The sequence below is a fragment of the Vidua chalybeata genome, chromosome 11, assembly GCF_026979565.1.
Source record: "Vidua chalybeata isolate OUT-0048 chromosome 11, bVidCha1 merged haplotype, whole genome shotgun sequence".
NCBI lineage: Eukaryota > Metazoa > Chordata > Aves > Passeriformes > Viduidae > Vidua > Vidua chalybeata.
The window spans coordinates 13737367-13762121 of record NC_071540.1 but is presented as its reverse complement, the minus strand read 5'-3'; the positions used below and the strand labels follow the sequence as shown (position 1 = coordinate 13762121).

At 51.2% G+C, this 24755-nt stretch overlaps 1 protein-coding gene across 3 annotated transcripts in view; it reads left to right on the top strand.

Annotated features, from left to right (window-relative positions):
• The window catches only part of VAC14 (VAC14 component of PIKFYVE complex), a 61312-nt gene that overhangs the window by 26703 nt on the left and 9854 nt on the right, over positions 1-24755 (top strand). For all 3 annotated transcript variants that reach the window (XM_053953018.1, XM_053953017.1, XM_053953019.1), the window contains 2 exons: positions 4332-4485; positions 14544-14676. In XM_053953018.1, coding sequence (XP_053808993.1) covers positions 4332-4485; positions 14544-14676 — 287 coding nt within the window. The remainder of the gene's footprint in view (positions 1-4331; positions 4486-14543; positions 14677-24755) is intronic.

The following is a 24755-nucleotide window of genomic DNA, read 5'->3' as shown; positions in this document are numbered from 1 at the left end:
GCCCTGACTGGCATCAGGTGGCATGTTAAGCTCCCTGTGCACTAATTAAACTCATTTAAAGGGGTGCTCTGAGCTGTGACAGTGTTGGGCGCTGCAGGCCTGGTCCTCACACCCCCAGCAGCAGGGACAGAGGGATTTACAAAGCAGGAGGGTGGACAGGGAATTTTCAGGTTCCAGCTTGTTTTGGGATGGCTGTAGCTCTATTACCAAGTGCCTGCCCCCACTGTATTTGCTGGTGCTGTGAGCATGTGTCAGCGTGACCTGGCAGGATTTGCCATGGGGAGGAGAGGAGAAGTCCCTGGGCCTTCTGCCTTCCCTCTGCTCCCCATCCTCTCCTGGGAAGGCAAAAAAAAAATAGATCTTGGCAAGATCAGAGGATAAAAGTTACTGTGTCAGGGACCTGAAAAGATGTTTGGTTAAATTGGTGTGGGAAGATTAATGGTGGGTTTTCTTTTCTTTTTCTGTCTTTAAAGCTGGTGGAGGCAGGGGGGAATGCAAGTTTGCTTTTCACACTGTATGTGTCTGGGGCTCAGCCAGCCTCGCTCCTGGCCACTCCTGGCTCCAGGACTGCCTGCCCATGCTCACCTCCTTCCCTGACTACGGCTAAAAGCGTTGGAAGAGGAAAAATATAAAACAAATGGGGCTGTGTTTATGTTGTGGAGAAGGAGGAAGCACCCAGCAGCATCCTTGGCTTTTCCTTGTTCCCACTGGGTCTCTCCACCACCTCCGTTGCCCATCCTGGAAATGCCATGGGGTTTCCACAGTCTCCCAGCCCCTTTGAAGTGCTTTGCCACCCTTAATGTTCTTGTTTTCTGTCTTGGTAGTATCTTGCTTCAGCTGAATTCCCATCTTCTCCTTGGCAAGAATAACCTGATCTTGAGTGCCCTGTTTCATTGCCCAGAGAATATTAATGTCCACTAGGACATCCAAGGCCACCCAGGAGCATCTCCCAGCTGCACACAAGCATTTTAATTTATTTCTTTTTTTTCCTAGCTTATCTGTAAATACCAGCAAGGACAACACCTTGAGGAGCCAGTCCATACCCTTGCCACTTCATGTGTCCCAGGAACTGCTGCTGCAGCCTGCTCTCGTGTCCTAGTAGTCATCATGTGCTGTGGGATACTAAGTCTCACTCCCAGGGGTCTGCAGCACATTTGGGGTCAACTCCCCTTCCTCTGCCTTGGGCTGGGGCCAACCCAGTGTTCTGACAAGAGGCAAATGCCTTCCCTCTTGCAGGAGCACCGAGGCATCGCTTTGCACGCACAGGGAGGTGCATCCCATCCAGCACACACCATCCAGGGGCTGCTTTCACCCCGTGCCACCGCCAGCAGAGCTGGTCTCGGCTCCATTCAACCAGAACAAGCAGCAAATTAACCTGACCTAGATCTGGAGAAGCTGACAGTTGTGTGTGCCCTCAAAATCTGTGCTCTGGAGACAATGCAGGGAGAAATCTTGCCTATTCTCAGAGAGGAGAAATAGCTGCTTATTTATAACTGTCTGGAAACCTGCTTCTCATTCCCTGGCCACCCAGAGCTTGTCCTCTTCCATGCTACTCTTCATCCCTGTGCTGGGAATGGCGTGAGACATTGGACAGGTCTCCCCATCCACCATGATGCTGTTTCTCTTGCTCCTTTCTATTTACACTAACCAGGCACATGTTTGCCCACAGCAGGGCACACTGTCCTATGTCTCATCACCACTGGGAAACCCTCCCAGTGATCCCCTCGGGATCAGGCAAATGCCATGGGGGTTGATCCTCCAGGTTGGCTGTCAAGATCACACCTTTGCCTGGCAGCTGGGAAGGGCTCTGGCCCTCGTGCTCCAGCGCTGTCAGTCCGAGGGCCACTGGGTTCCTGACGGATGGGACCCGCTCGCTCCTGGCGCAGCCGGTCGTTGCCATGGCAATGGCAGGATATTGCTTTCTTAGAGCCTCCTGGCTCGCACAAAGCCAGCCGCCAGCTCCAGCTTTGCTCAGCACAGGGATGTGCAGTGCATACCAAGCACTCCTGCCTTTCCTCTGTCCCCAGCTGGGAACCCTCTCCAGAGCATGCGGGGAAGAATCAGCGGGAGCTGGAGCTTCCTGCCTCTTTCCCACGGCTGGAAAACCCCAGGTCTTTGCGGCTGCCTGCTCTTCCTCCCAATGCTCATGTACTGATCCCTCCTGCTTGTTATTTCCTCCATGTTTTTCAGTTGCAAAATTCAGCCTATGCTGCTTTTTCCACCTCCTGCCTGTAACCTACCATAGAGGGGATACTCCTTAACCTCTCCAAAGCTTGCGAGGTCCATGTATATCCTCCAGTGGTGCTGGTCACTGCTGCCCTGGCTACCCTGGCCAGAGCATCCTGGGCCCAAGCAGGATCTCAGAGATGGGGCTCATGAGAGGCCGATTAAGGATCTGACCTCAAGTCATGACTCTAAAAGCTATGGGATGCAACAGGGTTGTTTTTTGCCTAGCCTGGGGGCTTGGTCATTTTTTCTCAAGCTGTCGGAGCTGCTGGTGAAAACTAAGCTGGATGATGTGGCTTGGTGGGGGCACCAGGGCAGCAGTGAGTACGGCAGGAAGGCAGTCATGAGTGGCCAGGTCATGCTGTACATCAACCACACAGGGCCTCAGCTCCTGGTTGTGTTGGGTTTGGCAAAATGCACCACATGAATGAAACTCCTGGCTTTTGCCTGACTGCCAGCGCTTGTAGCCAAGCCCTGAGTCCCTTTGCCAGTTTCAGCCAACATGACTTGGAAACCTTTGGGTGTTATTTCCCCATTGTGAGAGCCTGAGAACCGAGTTGGTGCCTGTTCAAAGGCTGCAAGTTCAGCTGAGTCACATGGTTAGCCACTAGAAAACCTACATAGGGCTTCAGGAGACCAGGCATCCTGAGCTCTGCTCAGGGACATCCTCCACTTAAAACACAGCCAGCATCACTCTGTCTGAGCTACAGATGCTTGAAATCCAGGAAGGGAGGGAGGACCAAGGACTTCCCTCTGCTAGGGACCACAGACTCCTCTCCCTGGAAGAGGATGAAGGCTGGTAATGGCAGGGTCCTCCCACGCTGGCAGTGAGCTTCCATTCTTGGCAGCATCACAGAGGTGCTGTATTCTTCAGGGACAGCAATACAAGTTGTTGTCTTTTTTTTTCCTGCCTTTGGGAGCTGTGGATTGAGATTTAATCATGTTTATAGGCACAGGGTCTTCCCAAGCGTGTTGGAGCCTTGTGGTGCCTGTGGCAGGCTGTTTCCTTGCCACTGCCCCTACACCATACACAGCCTAGACACCACACTGCCTGCTCTGAGGCTGCTGGATGCTTGAAAATCAGCCTTAATTTCAAAAAATGCCCCAAAAATGCACTCAGCTTAAGATATCTGTGCAAAAGAAAAACCCAGGAGCTCCTCTTTCTGATTTTCAGGGATTTTGTTTTCCATGATTTAAAAAAAAAAAAAAAAAGACATAATTGGCTTTTTGTTTTTCCAGGGGGAGGGGTTTTCTATGTTAGCTCAGAAACTAAAACTCCTGTATAACTGCAGCTCTTCAGAAAGATGCATTGTGAGAACACAGGGAAAACCTGGGATAACTGTGCTGGTGGGCAGAGGGTGGTTGGGATGTGCTCTGCCAGATGTTGAGGAGTAAAGATGTGGCAGTTGACCCTTTTTGGCAGCTCTTTTGCTCTGCACAGCCCTGCTGCACTTAGAGCATCAAGGACGGCTGATGAAATATCTCAACCCAAGGACATTTGAATGAAGGGGGACCCAAAATAGCCTGAGACTCGAGAAGGGTTGAGGATGGAAAAAAAAAACCCACCCAGTAATAACTTCTCCAGAAGTGCTATATATAGACCAATTTGGTGACTTCTGGAAAAAAAGAGCTATGAAATCTGAATGGCAGCTCTGCCTTGACATCCTGAGCTGAGCCTTCCCTGGGATGCTGCCTTGCAGAGGGGAGCTGGCTGGTATGTGTCCCCAGAATATCCCTGTGCTCGTGCTGGGATTGTTTCAAATCTGAGGATATGAAGGGAATACAAATCCCAGACTTCCATAAAGTGGGACAAGGGGAAAGCAAGCCCTATTCCTGGTTGTGTAAATTTGGTTTAATTTCATATGCTTCCTCGGGACTCTCAGAGCAGAAACTGGTTGTTTTTTTTTTTTTTTTTTTCCTCTTTTGTCTTTCCTTCCCCATCCCCTCTGCAAACATTTCAAAATTTCCACTTGGAATTTTGTAGGTAGCCCTCTTTTACTATACCTTTCTCAGTGTGCTGAGATTTGGTGTTTGCTTCCCACCTCACCCTCTCTATATGTGGATTTGGAAGGAAAGCTCACCCTGCACCATCCCTCTCTCCGCAGGTTATCCTGAAGGACCTGGAATTGCTGGCTGAGATCGCTTCTTCCCCAGCAGGACAGACAGAGGAGGCTCATGGTCCCTCCGATGGCTCCGATGTGCGACCTGGCCCAGTGGAGCTTCATGTCCCAGCCAGGGCTGGCCAGCTGAGCTCCTCCAGTGAGTGCCTCTGTGCCACAGCTCTGTGCCTCCCTGCTCCTGGGCTCTCTCCATGTTCCATGGCACCAGTCAGGTTTGCTCAGGCAAAAGGAGAAGCTTATTTTACAGTAATAAATCAATGTCTTCATCCTCACCCAGCATAGTTTGGGGATCGAGTCTGCCATGGCACAGACCAGGGCGCTGCTTTTATTTTTCCTGCTCTTTCCCTTAGTTCATGTTTTGGGGATTTAGGGCTCAGTTTAGCAGCAGGATGCTCCAGAGGCCAGTGTGGAGAGATGTCATTGTTGTCCTATTTTTTACGGGACCTTGGGCTCCAGCCTCTTTTCTCCTTGTAAAAGCCCTCAGAGCCCTAGAATCTGTGCAGGATGAGATGCTGGCTGCAATCCCAGATCTCAAAAACATCCATGGATCTGCAGAGGGATCCCTGTGCCAGGCTGCCCACATTGGCTATGAACTGTTATGTTGCTCTGAGTGTCTGGCAGAACCTCAGGAGAAAGATGAAGAGGGACGATCGTATTTTCTGGGGACTTGAGAGATTAAAAAAAAAAACAAAAAACAACCTTTTATTAATTATCCCGGCACATGGGGAAGTTTTTTTCACCTTCACTTGTCTGTGGTTCATGCTTTACAGTTGCTTGGCTTCTCCTTCTCCTCCTCCGCTGCTATTTAAGGGCCTCCCTGTTGTACTCCCCAGGCCAGGTCGTCCCAGCCAAAAGCACGTTTCATGTGAGCTTTGGATTGCAACCCGAGCACTGAGCCAAGGCTGCCTCTCCCTGCACAGGATGCAGCCACAGGGCCTTGCAAAATCACCACCAGAGTGAGAGGCTTTGCTTTCCCATCCCCAGGCTTTGTTTTCTCCGAACATCCTGGATCACTCACCCCTCCCTGGTCTTATAAATGTTTGCACCAGCAACCAGCTCAGGTCTTTGTCTGTTCAGGGTGGGATTTTTTTTTTTTTTTTTGTGCATCTACCTGTTTCCTGCTGGCAGCTTTATCTCTGCAATGGAGAGGTGAGGTCTGCAGAGCTGGTGACCTCCCCAAACTCTCTACAAGTCTCATCCATCCTCCCACTGTCAGAAGTGAGACTGCCTGGGTGGAGTGGCTCCTGCAGTGCTGGCCAAGCAGCTGAGGAGCTGCAGTTCAGCTTGCACTGATGGTTGTCTGAGGTTTCCTTCCTTCTGGATGATCTAAAAATAGCAGGCTGGATGGCGTGGATCCTAACGACTGCCGTGGCCCCTGTTAGCTATCTGGAAGAGCAACTTGGCTTCACTTACTCAAGTGTAACCTTTAAAAAGAGTCTGGCTCTCCCCTCCTGGAGTAGATCTTCTGGAGCCAGAGCTCCCGTTGCCCCAGGGTCTCCCCACAACTTGCCCCCACACAGGTCCTAGTGGGCTCTGGCTTCTTCACCTATTTTCCTCTTCCCTATAATGGACTAGAAAATTGTTCCTTAAGAATTTACTTGGGGCTGAACTTTGCAGGGTCATTGGCTTTTAACCAAAGGCAGATGTTTTAGGGGAGGGGAAAAAGGAGCTGGTTCGTTGGCTTTGGGCTTTTATCATGGCCCCATTCCCGTCTAGCTTTGACCACCCAAGGCTGAGACCGGATGGGCTGCTGGGGAATTCCCCCAGGGAAATTGAGGGTCAGAGCTGGACCAGGACCTTCCTGGATTATGCCTGGAAAATCAGATGCTCCTGAAAAATACTCCTTTTACCAGAGGATTGCTTGAAGGGAGGACTTTTCGGAGCAGTACAGTACTCTCAGACATCCCCATGTCTGAGAGTGGTCCTGGGTGGTGAGAGCAAGTGAGCCAAAACTCTGCCCTTCCCAGGCAAAAATCATGAGGTGCTGGCAATAGAGAGAGGTTGTACCCCTTTCTGGAGTCACTGGTTTTGTACTGGGGTATATGGGATGGTTCTCTAGGGTGCTGTGGTTCAGACAGTGCTGTATTGGCAGTAGGATGGATGCTGTTGCCCCATTAGAGTGGGGGCTGCAGTGTCCCAGCACTTCTCCCCAGCGTTAAATTTCTCCATTCCCTTCATCCACTTCAAACTGAGTTGCCATTGAAGCCAGCAGTGGGAGGAGAACTGCTGATCTATCCCAGCACAAATCCTCTCCTGTCCCAGAGGCCCTTCCAAATGTGCACTTGGTGGCTTTGCAGGTAAACAAGCAAGGTCACCCTTTGAATTCCTTGAGCTTGTGGCAGATTTCCTGCTGTGCTCTCTGTCTTGGCACTGCAGGCTTTGCTAGCCAAGCAGTAAGAGCAGGAATGGAGGTGGAAGGGGCCAGTGCCCCCATGGTCTTCCCCCGTGTTTCCTCTCTCTCCCTTTCTTCCCTGGGGATGTGTTTATGCAGTTGTTTCCCTGCCATTGAGTTTGGTTTCCTTCAGATGCTGGTTGATTAGTCAGGAAAGCCGTGTCCCACTTCCGCAGCCTGTTCCCAGCTCCAGTTTTTATTTAGCCACTTTGTTCTCTGGTTACGTAAGGTCAGCTGCCCTCGACGCCTTCTCCAAGCACAATGAACTAGGGCCAGCCCAGCTCAGCACTGCTGGGGAGACCCAGCATTTCCTTCTGACCTGCTCCAACTGCCCTGGGAGAGGGTGGCTGGTTTTGGCCTCCAGGAGTGTCTCCTTGGTACCTTCTGCCCACTTTTCCAGGGACAAGGGCTGCAGGGCTGTGCCCAAGAGCTTCCCAGTCTTTAGAGAGATTGTGCAAATGCTGGTCTGATCAGTACAATGGGAATCCAGTGCTTGCTTTGCTTTGGGAGTGTCTTTTCCAACTCCGTAGAAGTTGAGACAAGTAGCAGATGACCTGAGAGTGGTTGTCACCGAGGTCAGCAGGTCAAGGGAGGTGATTCTGTGCCTTTACTCCACTCTGGTGAGACCCCATCTGGAAGACTGCATCCAGATCTGGAGTCCTCAGCACAGGAAGGACACAGACCTGTTGTAGCAAGCCCAGAGGAGGTCACAGAGATGATCAAAGGCTTGAGCACCTCCACTAAGGAGAGAGACTGGGAGTTGAGGTTGTTTAACCTGGAGAAGGTTCCAGGGAGACCTTAGAGCCTCTTCCAGTGCCTGAAAGGGCTCCAGAAAAACTGGACAGGGACTTTGGACAAGGCATGGGATGACAAGACAAGGGGGAATGGCTTCAAGCTGAAAGAGTAATGTTAGATTAAGTGTTAGGAAGAAATTCTTCATTGTGAGGATGGCAAGGTACTGGAAGAGGTTACCCAGAGATATGAAGTGCCATCCCTGGAAGTGTTCAAGGCCAGGTTGGACAGGGCTCTGAGCAACTTGGTCTAGTGGGAGATGTCCTTGCCCATGGCAAGGGGGTTGGACTAAATGGCCTTTAAATGTCCCTTCCAACCCAAACCATTCCATGATACCATAGGTGGAAGCTCTCCAGCCTCATCTACAGCTCTGCTCTAGAGAGAGACACGAGAGACCAAAGCTCATTCCAAAAGGTTGCCAGACCAGCTGCTGCCTTGCACAGGGTAACTCTTGCACACATCTCTTCCTTCCTTTCAGCACAGCTTTGTAAGGTGAAGCAGTTACAGCCCTTTGTTTCCTCTCCAGCATGGTCTGGTCTCTCCTGCCTGGCTTCCTGCCGGAGGTGGTGGGGACAGTGCTGCACCCTCTGAGCACCTCACGCTATAGGATGTTTACTGGGAGTCTGACTCCGTATGTGGATTCACTGAAGTGCCTGAGGTCATTGGTTTCCACCAGACCATGGATATCCCATGGAATCAGTGGATTACTCTGGAGGAGACTGCAAGAAGTCCCTGAGAAATGTAGTCTCTTGAGTTCAGTCTTGCTGTATCCCCCCCATGGAACATGCAACATTCCAGAGTGGAGATATTCTGTGTTAGGGGTTTGCTTTCAACATATCTTGGGGGGGATTTTATTCTCAGTGAGCCAAACCACTCCCTTTTCATTGTCTGTTGCTTCAATTGTGTCATTGTAGATCAGCAGAGGTGGCAGCGTATGACAAGGTCCCACCTCCAGACAGTCTGTAAAATGTTAGGGCAGCCTCTGCAAACATCAGGTGAGAGTCTGTAGTGTGCAGGAGGTCCATGAAAGGTAGAAAAGAGAAGGTGGCTTCTTGTCAGATGGCTCAGATTTGCTAAGCTGCTATTTCCAGTGTTAGAGAAGCATAAAAGTGAAACCCTTCCTTACTCATCCTCCCCACAAAAGGCAATGAGGTAGATGACATCACACCACTAACCACTTGCTCTTGAAGGAGCCAGTTTCCAACAGTTTTTGTAGAATCAGGAATGTGACAGCAGGGAGCAGAGGAGTCAAACAGGTAAGAGTAAAGAGGACTGTCCTGAGTGCTCTGAGCTCAGCAGTCTGGTTCCTGATGGTTGGCGTCTGTGGCATCTCTTTTCCTACTGGTGTGAAGCCATTCAGGAGAGTTGACTGTCAAAAATTTTCTTCTGCCTCTTGGGGAGGAGAGGAATTTGAAAGCAAGGGTGATCTGTTTGTTTTCCTGGATGCAGTGTAATAGTGGAGCTGGGATGCTGTGGAAAGCCCCAGGAGAGACCATCCAGATGTAGTGTTAACTCTCCTGGCCTGCCTCCAGGTATCCATTCCTCCTGAGATGGTCACAGCATACAGCCAGCCAGAAAGCCTGGGGATTCCCAAAAAACAGCTGAGATTACTGAGTTGTAGTGGTGGACAAAGGAGAACTTGATGGTGTAGATAAATCACTCATAGCCAAGCCCTCCTTTAGAGTTACTTTGCTGAGCTGACTCAGTTTCCTGAAGACGTGAGGAATTTGTAGGGTGAGGTGAGGAATGAGGTGAAAAACAAACTAGCGGAATGAATATTGGTGTCAAAACGGCCCAGCAAATCCCTTTGCTGCTCATTCCTTCAGGTTGTCTTCCATATACTTTACTTTTCCATGCAGGAGCCTCAACCCACTCTAAGCTCACCATGAACCTTATCCATTCCTGGTTTGCATTTCTGCTGGGTACTTTGTGCTCCTGAACAATGGCAGAGCTATACCCCTGCTGCATTTTTGCTTATTGATTTACCTTAGTGAAGAAAAATGAGGCAGTAGTGGGCTGCTAACTTTCCTAGGAAAACCATCAGGATTATCATTGCCTGCTGCCTTCCTCCAAGGCAACCATGAGCACAGACCCTGCATAAGGTGGGGAGAACAAAGAGCAGCAAAAGCCTCATTTGGTATCAAAATATGTACCCCAAGCTGAGACCCCCTTTCTGTCAAGATGTTGAAGTCTCAGGAATTACAAACCCATGGCTCTTCAGCCAGGTAGGAAGGGGAGAAACATCTCTGTGTATCCAAGTAAAACAGGCTGAGCACAGCCCCTGGCCGTGCAATCCAGAATTTTGATGGGTTTATTTCGTCAGCAGCATCCTGTGCTCTGGAAAGGGGAGAGTGGAGGTTTTCCAGAGCCCAGCTGAGCTGCCGACATGTTCACATCTGTTTCCAGCTACGCCCTGCGCTGGCTTTCTGGGAGGAGGAGGGGAGGATTTGCCTTTTTTACGGCTCTATTTTTATCTTGCTCCACGAGGCTTCACCACTCCGTGTTTGCAAAAGCTAAAATTCAAAACATCCTGGGGAAGGCTGCCGGGGGGAGGTGCTGCGCAGATTCCCACATCGCTGCCCGGGGTTTCACCGAGCACCATCTGGCAGTGCCGACTCCCACGCTGCTGGCGCTCGGGCGGGTTGAAGGCTCACGGACCAGCTCCGGCTGCCGCCGGGTTTATCCCTGTTGTTCCCAGAAGAGCCGAGGGAGATCGTTCTCTGGGCTGAGCTGGAAACATGATGCCTTGGGGAAACACTCGGGTGGGAAGGATGCTTGGCCTCGCCAACTCTTAGCTTACCCTCCCTATATCCGAGCTGAAATTGCTTCAATTAGAGATTGCGGTAAATCATTTTAGCTAAACCACCGCAAATACCCTTGTGGATACTCTTTAACCAGCTTACCCAGCTTTAGCTCGCTTCGGAAAGGAATCAATTCTGCTCCAATCTTACTTCAATTTGGTTTCAATGGAGTTAAGCAAGTCCACACCGGTTTTAATTAAGACTAGTTTGAAACCAATTATAGTAAATTAATAGAAGTTATGTTTTATGCCAGGGTGAAGTTCAGAACTTTGTGGCTGAGATAGGAAAATCCGAGTTCATGTCAGAGTCTGCCTGGCTCATCCAGAGCAATGTGGGGGCACTTTGGATACTGTAGGTCTCAACACAGCTCAGCCCATCAAGCAGCCAGACAGCCTGAATGTTCCAGGGTGATGTACAATATATATTTATAAGGGCCTTAATATAGATCCTTAATTGCCTGTCTCGGTTGATTTATAGTGTGGCCACGCAGGCGATGGGAACAGCATGAGCCACTGGTGAGCGCTCAGGGATGCACTGGGGGTTTGCAGACGTTCGCTGTGCTCTGCTTGAGCTGGCACTCATGGCTGGGGGAACAGATGTTGGTATTGACTTAGATGATCCAAGAAGCCCACTTGTGTCCCTGGCTCTACCCCAGTCTGTGAAGGGAATCCAGGGAAAGGATTTGTTAGCCTGGCACCCTGGGCTGCAGGAGGTTGATGTAGTCATTGGTAGGACAAGGGATAATGGTGTAAAACTGACAGAATATGTTTAGCTTAGATATTAGAAAGAAATTCTTTATTGTGAGGGTGATGAGTTACTGGCACAGGTTGCCAAGAAAAGGTGTGGCTGCCCCATCCCTGAAAGTGTTCAAGGCCAGATTGGATGCAGCTCTGAGCAACCTGGTCTAGTGGAAGGTGTCCCTGCCCATTGCAATGTGGTTTGAACTAGATGAACTTTTAAGGTCCCTTCTGTGATTCAATTTTAAGGAACCCAGGCTGATGTGGACTCACTGCGGCCATAGAGCTGCAATTCCCACATGCCTTTTGTCATGTTTCACTGCTCTGATGTTCCTCTGAGCCCAAAATTCCCATTTGTTCCTGTTCTAGTGGATGTCTGGACTGAGTTTCATCATTGCTCTGAGCATGGATCTTTCTTCTACCAGCTCCCTCCTCCACGCACGATTAAAAAAAAAAGTGGCAGAGCTGTGACGTGCCACCAGCCCCAGCTACGTTAACAGCAGATCTGGCAGGTTACGGATCTGCAAAGTCTTGCTTCAGGGAAAGGCAGAGAGGTGCAAGCTTCAATTAATTATGCCACAGTTTTCTTAACACTTCTTCCTGCTTGTCTCTCGTGCTTCAGAGAAACACTTGACAAGCTGCTCCTACAGTTCTGTCGGGCTGGGAATGCCACTGTGCTGAGCTGTAACCCACCCGCAGGGCAGCGAGCTGAACTCTGGGCTACGCCAGGAAGGGTTACACCATGGCACACAAGGTGCCAGCCACTTCCTAGACATCCTGTAAACAGAGCAAACGGGAAGTTTGGAGGATTGGGAGGTTTTGGAAGAGAATTGCTTTACCTGCTTGGAAGAAATATAGCCTGTTTAAGCTCATCTGAGGTTTGGTGGAGCCTTTTACAGCCTGGCAGACTCCTTCACCCTGGTTTCTCACTCCCAGCATTACCCCTAGAGAGCACTGGCAAGGCTTCTCTGGCATGGTGTGCCACAGTGGAAACGTTCTTTAGGAATACGCAGGCATAGCTGCTGTGCACCAGGTGGGCAAAGGATGGAGAAATGATCCCTGTGGAGTTCAGTCTTAATGCTCCCAGAGGCAAAGGATGGTGAAAAGACTCCCTGGAGTGGGCAGATTCACCTGCTTTCTTCTAGGAAAAACAGGGCAGTCTTGTTTTCACCATCCCTGTATCCCAGTCCTTCCTTGCTTCCAGGCTGGGCAGAAGGGTCCAAGGTTCAGGAACCAGTCGATGGAAGACAACAGCAGTACTGAAGATCCTGCAGACTAGCTGGGATCTGATCTTCAAGGCAATTGTGACTTTTGGATACTCAGCTGATCCAGCAGGCCTCTAGCTGAAGATGCGGGAGACTGCACCACTTCAGAGCACATATCTAAAGGTGCTTGTGGCTGGTCTGTCTTGCAGCCATACATCTCCATACAGCTTTGTCCTGTGCACAGCAGAAGTGCTGGTACTGTCAGGGAGGAGAAAAAATGCTGCCTCTTCCTGTTTTTCCTTTGGGATGTTTTTTAGGATATGTAATGTTTGGCTAGAAGGCATGCAAGATGACAATGAGGCAGAAAGCTGGCTTTGCTTTGTGGAGGGAACACTGTGCCATTGATGCTGCTGTGGGCCTCAGAGAGACTATTTTTGGGGTCTTGAGAAGAGAGAAACTCCAAGATCAGACCTTCCCCCAGACAAGCTACATCACTGAAGCGTTGTTAGCTGGTGGGAATGAAGGTGGCATGTCCTACCTGCTGCTAGCTCGTGTTGCAGCGCAGCCAGGCTTGGGTGCCTTGGAGTTGCTGAGAAAATGGGCAAGAATATCACTTTGCAGCTTTGAAAGACAGTTTCTGCTTGGTCTTCACCTGCCTTCCCAGGCTCTGCTGGGAGTTTCGAGGCTGAGCTGCAGGCAGGCACAGTGGGAAGGCAGATCTGCCCCATGTCACCTGCAGACTATGTCTCTGCTCCCTTTTGAGCAGTGCTGAGCAGCTGTATTGACCACACGTGGGGCATGGCTGCATTTTCATGCTGGGTACTCCCTGCCTTCAAACAAACACACCTTTGTTTTGGAGCACATTGGCTCGGCTGGATCCCTTTTTTTTTTTCCTTTGCCCAGATCATCTTCCCTGCAGCTGAGGGGAAACATGATGCAATGGTGAACACTTGCGCTCGGGGAGCTGCCTGCTTCAAAGCCTGGTTTGGGGTTACAGATATACCAAGGGGTGGGTGAACACACAGCTCTAGGGGAAAAAGGACACCGGGTTCTGGTCAGGATGACCTTGTATTTCATTTTCCTTTTTCTTTGGCTCTGTATGTTCTCTTAGGTGTTAAATCCAAACCTGGGGAAGCTGCCCTGCATGTATCTCTTGTGTATCATTGGGAGAGGCAGGATAGAAAACAGACAAGCAGCTTTTCCATCAGCTTTCCTGGGCTTTGGCAGCTTAATTACATCTTTAATTGGCTGTTCTGTGCTCCACTGAGTGTCCATAGAAGCAGACAACATCTATAAATCAAACTGCTCAGATTTCCTTTGGTTATCTGATGGAAATAGTGTGTGGAGAGTAGCCTTGGGGTGCTCATGTGTGCTGGCTTCCCTCCTTACCACAGTTAGACGTGGCCTTTCTGAAGGAGAAATTAAGGAAGAGAACTCCCCTTTTTGCAAAGTCGCCTTTGAAGTGCTCTCTCCAAACATTTGCTTTGAGCGCCCATCCAGCTAAATAAACCATCTCCCCTGGGGTTTCACTGTGGGAAAAGCAATCTTTACCTGCCAGCTCCCTGCTCTTGTGTTTGGAGGGGATATTTCCCTGAGCTGGGAGCTGCCCCTTTCCCTGCCCTCCCTGCCAAGAGTCTCAGACCAGGACAATCCCTAAGCCTGGAGCTCTGCTGTGGTTTGACCAGTACTTTATGGTAGCCCTGGGGCACATTGTATATGACACTTGTACCAAGTGGCTCCTGCTCAGGGAAAATCATATCACCAAGTGTAAACTGGTGTCTGTGCTGTGGCCCAGGGCTGAATGTGTGTCTGCCACTACGTGCACACTGGGCTCAGGGCATCTGTGGCTTATGGGGTTGGATTACAGGCTCTTCAACTCACCAGCAATCTGGTGGTTTTGGGATGAGTGTACATGCCATATCTGAGGAGATGGGATTGGCTCAATTTAGAGCCTCAGGCACTCCTTCTTCTACCAGCTACTGAAGCTGAATAGCTTTGGGATGAACTCCCAAAAATCCCATTTTAACCCCAGGTGCTGCTTCCAGGGCTGTGACCACCATAAGATGCTTTCCCTTGGGCTGGAGAGAGCTAGGACAGGGCTGGCTCTGCTTGAACCAACCAGATGTGGTTATATGAGTCTTGAAAATCTTTCCATGCCCCTGCCCTTATCATCTCAGTGCTGTGACCATGTTTTCAGTGTCTGCTCTCTCATCAAGGCTTTGGCAGCAGGGCCCTCACAGCTCTAATTTGCTCTCCCCTTGCCTCCCCAGGTACAAAAGGCCTGGAGTGCTCACCCTCCACCCCCACCATGAACTCCTACTTCTACAAGTTCATGATCAACCTGCTCAAGCGCTTCAGCAGTGAACGGAAACTTCTGGAAACCAGAGGAGCCTTCATCATCAGGTCAGAATACCCCACCAGCCTCGCTGAAGCCCCTGAGCACCCCTGGGACTGGTGGGATGGGGATGGCAGGGTCAGGCAGCCCAAGTACTATATTCATTCAGAGCCAAAACCATTTCCTTGAGGAGAGGAAGCTTGAGCTTCCCTCACTCTCCCACGAATGGTTTGGAGCAAACAGGATTTGCCTTTCACATGTCAAGGCACCATATTTCTCTCTCCCATCCCCAGAGGCAAAGTGGCTCCTTATTAAACAATGTTGTCAGAGCCTGTTTTGTTAAGAAACAGCTAGACCAGCCGGAGCACGAAGACAGACTTGCACTCGGAGTGCCAAGCTGAGTGAGTCCCTCCAGCCAGCTTGGCGAGATGCTCACCCATCCAAAGCCATGTGTTTCAATGCGTGGAGTTGGGAGATTTTGCTTCAGCTTTTTAAGGAGCTGTGGTGGAGACTGGAGAGCCAAATGCTGTGAAGGCTGGAATGGCAAGTGTCGTGGCAGCTGGCAGGCAGTCATCTTTATTGCAATAAAATCTGGGGCAAGGGATATCCATTCCTCAGCTTGCCGGGAAATAGCAGGGTTAATGGTCGAGGCGAGGTGGAGAAATCAGTGAGGAGGTTGGTGGAATCAGCTGGCAGGACCCTGGGTTTTCCTCCCTTGCTTTCAGGGATATGGCATGAAAATGAACACGAGAGAGTATGAGATACAAGCCATGCTTCTGTGGGAGAAGAGAGCCACCTCTCCAAAGGCACAGGAGTGTGCCAGGTATTGATGAAGGGGTCCCATCACCGCAGTGAGAAAATACAGCATGCAGAGTTCCCAAAATTTGCTAAGCTGAGCTGGGTGTGTTGTTGTATCTGCTTGGGCAACAATTTTTGCCCAAGTCTGGATTCATCCTAGAGACAATATCACATTCACAGAGTCCACCCTCCTCTCGCCAGTCAGCACAGCCCCCAGGATAAGCCACCCTTGGCTATGAAGTGGCCTCATACTGTGTTAGGGAAGCAGGGTGACCAGAGTGACCACTGCTGAGCCACCTCCAGCTGGAGGAGCCACCTCCAGCTTTTTCCCTCCAGCTCTGGCAGGAGGAGCCTTGGCTGGCAGGCCCAGCTTTCCCAGCAGCCAGCCAGAGGTGCGGTGAGACTGGCTCACAGCAGCTCAGCAAGCCGGGGCTTTTTACAGTGACTCATGCCCCAAAAAAATTGGTAAAGCAAAAAAAAAAAAAATTAAGAAATAGATGACTCTGTCCTTTGTCAAGTCACGTTGTTGCTCATATGGGGTAGATGCAGGACTGGAGCCAAAGTGGTGGTTCTGGGAGGGTGAGCTGTGCCCTCAGGTACCAGTGATTAACTGAAACCTACTGATGGTGGGTAAAAGACTGGTGTAAACTAACATCTCTGGTGCTTCCAGAAAAAGCAAGATGAAAATAGAGGAGAAAAACTTTTACAGGACGCTCTGGCAAAGATTGATCTCTTGCCGGAGAGACTCAGTGAATGTGGGAGCCTCGTGGAGCTATTTTTAGCCACTTTCCAAATTGAAGCCGTATGTGCGTTCCCACGTTACATCCCTCCCCTGTCCACAAGCCAGCTCAGCTGTTTTGCACAGCAGGGTGAGAAGCCAGCCTCATGTTTGACTTAAGAGATGCTGGTGATGTTTCATCCTGAGCTGGAGAGTGCAAGGGGGATGCTTGAGAGACTGGGACAACATCTGCTGAAGTGTGGTCCAGGACCACTGCTGCCTCTTTCCCAGGCTGGCCTAGGAACACTGAAACGGGGAAGGAAGATAGACCTGTTACATTTAGGCAATGATTTCCAGCTGAAGGATTAGTGTTCACAGGAAAGGGAAATGGGGGACAGGGATTTTATTCAAGCACAGCACAGCAGTTTTCCCTGTCACGTTGCTGGTGGGCAAATTCAAAGGTCTGTGAGGTCACGCAGGGGATCTGCGATTAAAGGTAGTTTATTTCTAATCCCGCCCGAGTTTGTTCATGCTTGGCTTCTGACTCTGGAAGGACTTTAGACACTCTCCTGATATGTCCTCAGAGTCACAGAGACAGAGGTTATAGTACATTGCGTGCTTGAGGATGGGAATGGGGTTTGACCAGTGATCTCTGCAGGAGGTGGGACCGTCTCTTGCTCTGTAAGGAGCTGTGGTCTCCAAGACATGTAGATCTGCTCCAGAGCCTGCCTGGTGCTGGGAGATGGGTGGGAGAAGTACCTGCACCCTCACTGGCAGAATTCACCCTTGAAGCCTGGCTCAAGGGGCTGTGATGTTACCTCCCACCTTGATAAGCACATCTGAGGCCTTCCACCCTTCTCACTAATTGCCCTGGCTGGCACGTGGCCGTCCTGGATTCACCGGAGCCCTTAAGCAAGAAGCAAATATTCCCATTCAGCTGCTGACCTCTTGGAGCAGCAGAAAAATGCAGAGGAGCTTCCAAAGCATCACATGGCTCCTTGGAGCAGCACGGCTGTCCTCCAGGCAGGAGCCCTGTGGAGGGAAAGCTGCTTGGCTGGTCAGGAGGCAGGCAGCAGAGCGGCACCGAGCTTTTCAGCTCACACTGAGATTTACAGGCTAGATTTAATGCCTGTTGGTTGGTACCAATGCTACGGGATGGCAGGATTAAGAGAGAGGTTAAGCCCTGCTGCATGGACATCAGTGTTGCTGCTTGGAGCAGTGTGAGGATAGGGCTGGCTGTCCTTGCAAGGAGCTGTCTTCTCCCCTCTTGCATCTCCCCGGGGGTGATTGTGCAGTTCCTGTGCTGTCCCCAGGGTCACTCTGAGCTCCAGGAGCTGGTTCAACTGGCTAAGTCAAGCCTAGCACCAAAACAGCCAGCTTTTTACTGCTCTCTGAGATGGAACAGCTCAGACATTCATGGCTGATATACCTTGCCACAGCAAATGAGCCCTCTGGGATATGGGATGTGCTTGAGTGGCTGGAGACATCCCTATGCATGTCGTGTGTGGATGCTTTGAAGTGCAGGGCTTAATTTTGAAGCCCAGCAAGGCCATTTTCTTGCAGAGCAGTGGCACCCTGGGGCAGAGAGGACGCCTGAGTCAGCACTTTGCTCCCCAGGCACAGCCTGCACGCAGGGGTTGTCTCAGCTTGTTTTATAGAGCTGTTAAACAAACCTCCCCAATGCCTGGCACTTTCTCACAGGGTGTTTTCTGAGGTTAAGCTGCTTGGAAGAGGCCCTGGCATGACTTTTCAACCACCTGGCATGTGATGCACCTGGTGAGACTTGTCCATTTGACTGGGGATGGTCCTTGGCCTTTGCGGGGTATGCTTGAACCCTGTGGGGACTGGTCAGGACAGCTGGCTGGCTCTGCATCCACTCTGGAAGACATAGGCTGGAGCATATAAGGTTGTTCAGCCAATTTATGGCATTAGCTGCAGAGCTGGAAAATCCCAAGTCTCGTGATGGGGCCACAGATTTATAGTTCCAGCAGACGGGAAAAGTTCACCTGGCTGGAAATTCTGACTGTTCTTAAGATCTCAAAGCCCTGCTGGGATGAGGCCAGTGGAGAGCTGGATAACAAGGGCAGAGCTGAGGACAAAGACTGGCAAGTCACACTGGGTGCATGAAGGGCTGTACATGATACCCTCGGGGCTGGGGTAGCCAGTCCCTCTTTTTGGGCATGACAGGGCTCTTCTGCCTCTGAGAGGCTGAGGCTGACTGTACAACACCAGTTTCTCCACAAAAAGTAGTGAAAAAGACACAAAGTGAGCTTGAACCTGCTAACCAGGCTGAGGAATCAGAGAGGAGGGGAGCAGAGGGCTGGAGGAGCATGGAGCACAGACATCCATCCCATGCTCTTGGCAGGCCCACAGTGAGGTGCGTGTTAAATTGCTTCTGACTGGCCTGCCTGGCATTCCCAGGGCTGTACTCTCAGTCTGGGAGAGTGGGAAGGGAAGGGCTGCCTGCCAGCATCCCAGTGAGCAGGGCTGTCGGGAGGGAGTGAGATGGGGGTTTAGCTGCAGTTTTGGATAGAAAGGGATGCACTGGGGATCCTGTACAGAGCCAGTGGGTGTTTGTTTTGGTAATAAGGGGGTGCTCACTCCTCCATACTGCAGTGAGCCAGTGTCCCCCCCAGCCCCATCCTGGCTCCCACCTCATCCCTAACCATGTCCTTTCCTCCTGCTGTGCTGTCCTCACTTCGCAGCCCCTCACTGGAAGAGGCTTAGGAGCTGGGGCTAATGAAAACCCTCCTCCCAGGCCTGGATGCTCTTGAGCTCCTCTGGACACGCATTTTCCTTGACCAAACACCCCAGTACCTCCTGGTGATCTGGAGGCACCCAGTGCTGGGATGCAGGACCCACTCCTGCTCCTTCCTCTGGATGTGCTGATGCCACTGTGCCCCCTCCAGCTCCCATTGCCAAACTCATGCCCTGAAAATCCCTCTACAAGTGAATCAGGGCTGGAGGGGGGACATGTGTCACCTCTTCCTCTCTCCCACCCTCCGTGCCACTGCAATGCAGAACAAAACCTGCATTTGTTTTTGCGGGAACCATTTGGCTTGTACTCAGCAAAGTGCAAAAAAAAAAAAAAGAAGGGGAAAAAAAATGGAGCCTCTTTGATAAACTGTGATATGAACTCGGGTAAAATCCAAACAGCTGTGAGTGCTACAAGGGAAGCTTCTGTGTCGGGAGGCAGCGAGCCTGCGAAAATCCACTGCTCTGCCTGCCAGGATGCTCGCTGGCCGCCTGCCCTCCGGCTTTAATGAACTGTGCACTCGCCATCCCCCTCCTCATGCCTCACCAAGAGGAGGAACAGGAGAAAGCTTTTTAGTTTGTGTGTTTTTTGTGCATTTGCAAAGCCAAAAGAGGGACTCCCTCTCACCCAAGGCCCCGGCCAGGCACAGGGTGATGGAGCAGGGTGGTGAACTTGCCCAGTTCTGCAGAGGTCAGAGGGCTTCTCCTCGTTCATCTGCAGCCCATTCCTCTGTGTCTCCCTTTTCATTCTCCCTGCTCCCAAAACCTCCTCTCCTCAGTTTGCCACAAACCCCCATGCCTGGAGACCAGAACAGTGCTACAGCGATGTGGTAGCTTTCCTGCATTCTCCTTCTGCTCCAGGCTTGCACTGTGAATGCCCTCCAGGGTCTCCTCAGGCTCCTATGGGATTTGGAAGGAAGCCAGCAACCCTACTGTATCTCCAAAAGCCCCCAGCTCTCAAATTGCCTCTTTTACATTGTACAGTGAGTTCCACAAGCCCACAGGAGCATGTGCTTATTGAGGTTTTAATTCACTTAGGCTCTGGGACATCATTCTGGACTTTCTGACACCCTCCCAGCTCCATGAAGCAGGAGCAAGAGGGGAAAAACCCAGTTTCGCCCAGAGTAGAGGTTGGCTCTGGAGTAGAGGTTGCCCCAGCAGTCACCAAGAGCATGAACTTCACAAGGAGGAGCCTGGTTACCCTGCCAAAGGATTATCCCTGCTGGGAGAGCAGGAGCTGGGCCAGCCCTGGCCAGCTGACTCCTGGGGCTGTATCCCCCAGGGAAGGACAGGAGATACCTCCACTGAGCTACAGGGGCTGGATAAGCTGCGGTGCACCAGGTCCTGGAAATGAGTTTGCTGTGCTAACCCACCAAAGCTGCTCCAGGACCAGCCGTACTTGGAGTTGCTTTGAAACATTTGATGGGTTTTCCTGTAGAAAAATGGGAACCACATGTGAGCAGCAGTGCCGGCGTGGGCTGGGACTAATTTGGGTCAGTGAGAGGGTGGAGGGGAGGAAGGGGAAATGTGCATAGGAAAGGAAAACCCTCACAAAACGGCCAAGTTCCTTCAAAGGGCAGGTCCCCAGGTAGGGGTATCTGCTTCCTCCCAGCACTTTCCCTAGGATCACAGCAGGAGTGCTGTGGAAGGAGGGAGCTGGGAGAAAGCGAACACAGCTTCCCTGTTTGCTGACTGTCATGTTCTGCAGAGCAGGGATTCAGCATAAGCAGCTTCCAAAGTGTCTCCCAAATTTTCTTTGACTGGCTGATGGGGTGACGACCCTCATCATGGGGAAGCAGCTTAACCTGTCTGATCCTGTTGGTTGGGCTCGGGTCTTCTGATGTTGCTTCCTTTTCTGGCTCTGCAGCTGTGACAACTCAGTTTATTCACCTTTGTGGAGGGAAGAGCCAGGACAGGAAATCAGGCTGAGTAACAGTGTTTTTCCCCTCACCTGTCTTCCAGGGGATCTTGCTCAGTTATCCCCCAGGCGCAGGGCACACTCAGTTAAAAACTGAGAAAAGCTCGCCTCAGCCAGTGGATCCAGCTGGGCACTCTGCTCCCAGGATGGGATGTCCTCAGATAAGAGATCTCTGGATGGGACATCTTTAACTCCCCACTGAAGGCATAGAGCTGTGCAAAAGCCACCTCGATTGGAGTTCCTGCCATTCAGTGCTCCTTCCCTTCGTGAATGAGCTGCTCCTTGTGTTCAGCTGCAGATGGAGCTGGTCCTCTCAGAGTATTGGGTGCTCTTTTAGGGTCCTGGCAGGGCAGGGAGCATCCATCTGCTCTCCTCTCATGCATCTATGGGCCTTGGAGGGTTTGAGGGAGCAAGGCTCCTCAGGCTGAATCCCTCCTTGGGATCCCTCCAGGGATCCTGGCACAGAAGGCAGGACAGGCCTTGTGATCCAGTGCAATGCTGAGAGGCAGTGGGCATGGAGGCAAACCTGGCACTAAATCTGAAATAGCATCTGGGGTGTCTAAACCATGGCATAAATGGGGTATTTTTTCAGCTGACACTTGAGTGGGAAGTGCAGCAGGGCTAGCTGAGTTATGGGCACCTCTTTCCCTGAGCTCGAGTTGTTGGCAGAAGAGACAAGGCAGCTTCACCTCCCACCCCAGGGTACACTTACCCCTGAGCCATGGGATGCTGCCACCTCTTCCCAGTCCCTCTTTTCCTTCCTTCTGGAAAGCTTCACTCTCAAACACAGAGTGTTTTCCTGCCATAGCCTATCCCTCTGCTTTCAGAGGTCTAGAGATAGCCAGCAGGACCATTTTCCCTCAAATTTGCCTTCCCTACGTGGGGATCCAAAGGCCCATCCATCTCTAGGACAGCAACCTGCTCCTTGGCCATGGTTTTAGGAACAAAAGCACTTTTGTTTCTTCACCTTAAAGCAAAGTGATGGGGTAGGGTGAGCAGGGACCACAGCTCCCATCTGTGTACAAACTGTGCACACCCTGAACAGGATCAGTCTCTCCCAGCTCCTGTTGCCACAGCTTTGCACCCGCTCCTTTAACCTATTTTATTTGCAGTGATGAGAAATTATAGGGGGAGAAATAAGGCGCTTGTCAGTTTTCTTGAAAATTAGGCCACAGCTGTCAGCCTGAAAGGGAAGCGGACGTCTCGAAGGAAAGATCTGCTGCTGCTGCTCTACAGTTCTCCCCCACTCCCAAGCCAGCCCCTACCCTTCCTCCCCTTCCAAACAGAGCTTGCCTGAACACATCAGTGCCCAGTGTAAGTGCCCCTCTGGGAACAGGTTCTGGGGGGCTCACTTGAACACGAGTTCTTCCTCTCAGCTGGGGTGGTGGCTGGAGCCAGGCACCTGCTCTAATGCTGCTGCTGGTGCCTCCTGCCTGGGGCTTGAAGCCCCAGGAGCCCAGGGCAAGACTTGCCTTTGTCATCCGTTTTGCCATCGAGTCACTGGCAAGTTTAAAAGTTGGAAAAGAAGTGCTTTGGGGAGGTAATTTTTTGCTTTCCTAGAGGGTTTGAAGGGGAGATTTGCCTGTTTTTCAAGTGAGCCTTTTGCAGATGCTCAGATGTTCCTACAGGATTTTGTAAGCTTTGCAGGTCATCAGTGACTCATCAGTGCAAGTGCTCAAGGCCAGGTTGAATGGGGCTTGGAGCAATCTGGTCTAGTGAAAGGTGTCCCTGGCCGTGGCAGGGGGGTTGAGATGAGAGAGTTTTTAAGGTCCCTTCCTTAAAAACCAAACCTTAAAGCCAAACCATTCCAGAATTCTATGGGCAGGGATAGCTTTGTCCATAAGTCACTATAAAGTTTCCTCAAGGAAAGTCCTGGCACACATCAGCTTGAGCAGCTGGAGACTGGTGCTTGTTGTCTTTCTAGTGGGCTTCACCTTGGAGGAGCTGTCACATTCATCTGTGTTATGCTAAAAGTTGGGCCATACCTTGGGCTGAGTATCAAGTTTCCAAATTTAGTTGTCTTAGCTTCTGGCCCATTCCAAAGGATATTACTCTTCCTTCTCCTTGCAGCAGCCCTGTTTCCCTCTTCTGTTTGGTACAGAGGTGCAGATATCTCACTGATCATAAAAATGTTCAGAGGTGATGGATATCTGCTTGGAGATCTCAAGGTGATCTTACTGAAGGGCATTTTTCTCCAGTCATGTCCAAGGTGGGAACAAGGCTGGGTTCATCACGAGTCAAGATGGAGTGGATGTGCCCAGCTTCAGGCTGGACTATCATATTTAGTGAGCAGTGAGGCAGCCATCCTGCCAGCCAGGACAGGGACCTCCCAGTGTCCTGATGTCCAGGGCAAGCATTAGGAGGAGCAGAAGCCACAGGCTGAGACTCGGCAGGATCACAATGCTGTTTCACCAGTTGAAGCTGGCCTGAAATGCTAACGTACATTTGTGCTGTGTTCCTCTCAGGCATCCGTCTTGGCTGCTCTGGGGATCCCCAGGGATCCCTGGGGAGCGCCTTACGCTGAGGCGGCCGCAGCCCAGCGCTGAGCTGGCACCGCGGCTCCATCGGCAGTTGTCACGCTGACGGCTGCTGCCAAGATGACGCTCCGTGGGAGGGTTTTCTTGTTTGCATGAAACACTCTGCACCTTTCCCTTTTCAAGCAAAGGCATCACAGGGCTTGTCTCCTCCGGCTTTCCGAGATCCACACATCCCCTCCCAGAATCCACACATCTTCTTCCCAGATCCACACATCCCTTCCCAGGATATGCACGTCTCTGGTCTGCAGCTTTCACCGAGTTTCTCTGGGGAGCTTGATAACCATTCCAAGAAACCAAAGCTGATGAGTGTCCTTCTCCTCCCCAGACCTGCCTCCTGCAGAAGGAGCTCCCCTGCTCCTAAACCTCACAAACCCTTCTAAATCCCTTACATAAAATGCTATGAATTTTGTAAAGCAGGAGCTGCTGGGGTTGCTATGGTTTCCCTTGCCCAGAGGAGCAGCTCTGGAGCCTGGATTGAGGAAAGGGGGGGATTAAAATGGAGGACAGGGATTTTCTCTGCTGATATGGAGGGAAAGGATGGGACAATGACATCCTCCTGCCTTCCCCACTTGCTCTCTTCTCCTTCTCCCCTTCACATCCTAATTTTATCTATGCTTTCTCTGCAAATTCCTAAAGGATCCCAGCTGCTGGGCCAGGCTGGAGATGTTGCTTTTGCTGGCAGGAGAATTTCAGGGGGATAGGGAGGGGCACTGGGTATCACAGAGGCTATGGATTTCCTGGTTGGGTGGGTTAAGCCAGGGCATCTGCTGGGGAGCCTGGGGTGTGGAGGAAGGGTGGGGGATAGCCTTTGGGAGGAGAGAGGAAGGGAGCAGAGGAAGAGGAGAGTTGGGAGGAAGTATGGAGGGGCTCTGCCCTCCTCACAGCTGTGGAAGTTGTTTTGAGACCCATAAGCAGAAAAGTGGAGCAGAACCCCTCAGAGCATCACTCCCAGGCCTCAGCCAGCTCCTTCCACAGCTCAGGCTCTGTCCCAATTGCTGGAAGTGGGACGAGACATGATCCTCTCCCTGCTGGGGCCCCGTGTCTATTAGCCCAGAGCTAATAAAGCGAATCACTGGTGCTTAATGAAGAAGCACCTGCTTAATTGAACACAGCGGGATGGTGCTCAGCATGGCCAGGCAACGGGACAGGACCAGTGTTTCCCCCCAGGCACCCCACAGATTCCAGAGGAGGAGATGGTTCTGCAGTGAGACTGGATCTCATCTTACTTTTTTTAGACTTTAGGTGAAAAACAAATGTTCACCCTCTTCAAGCAAGCATTGGTCTGGCCTGAGCCTCTGCCACCCTGTTCCTGCATGGTGGCTCGGGGCAGGGGATGGGGCTGAAGTGGTTAAAGGGACGAGCAGGCAGGATGGGAGCTCTGACAGCTCCCTGAAATGATGATGTTTAGATTAGCTGGTTTCC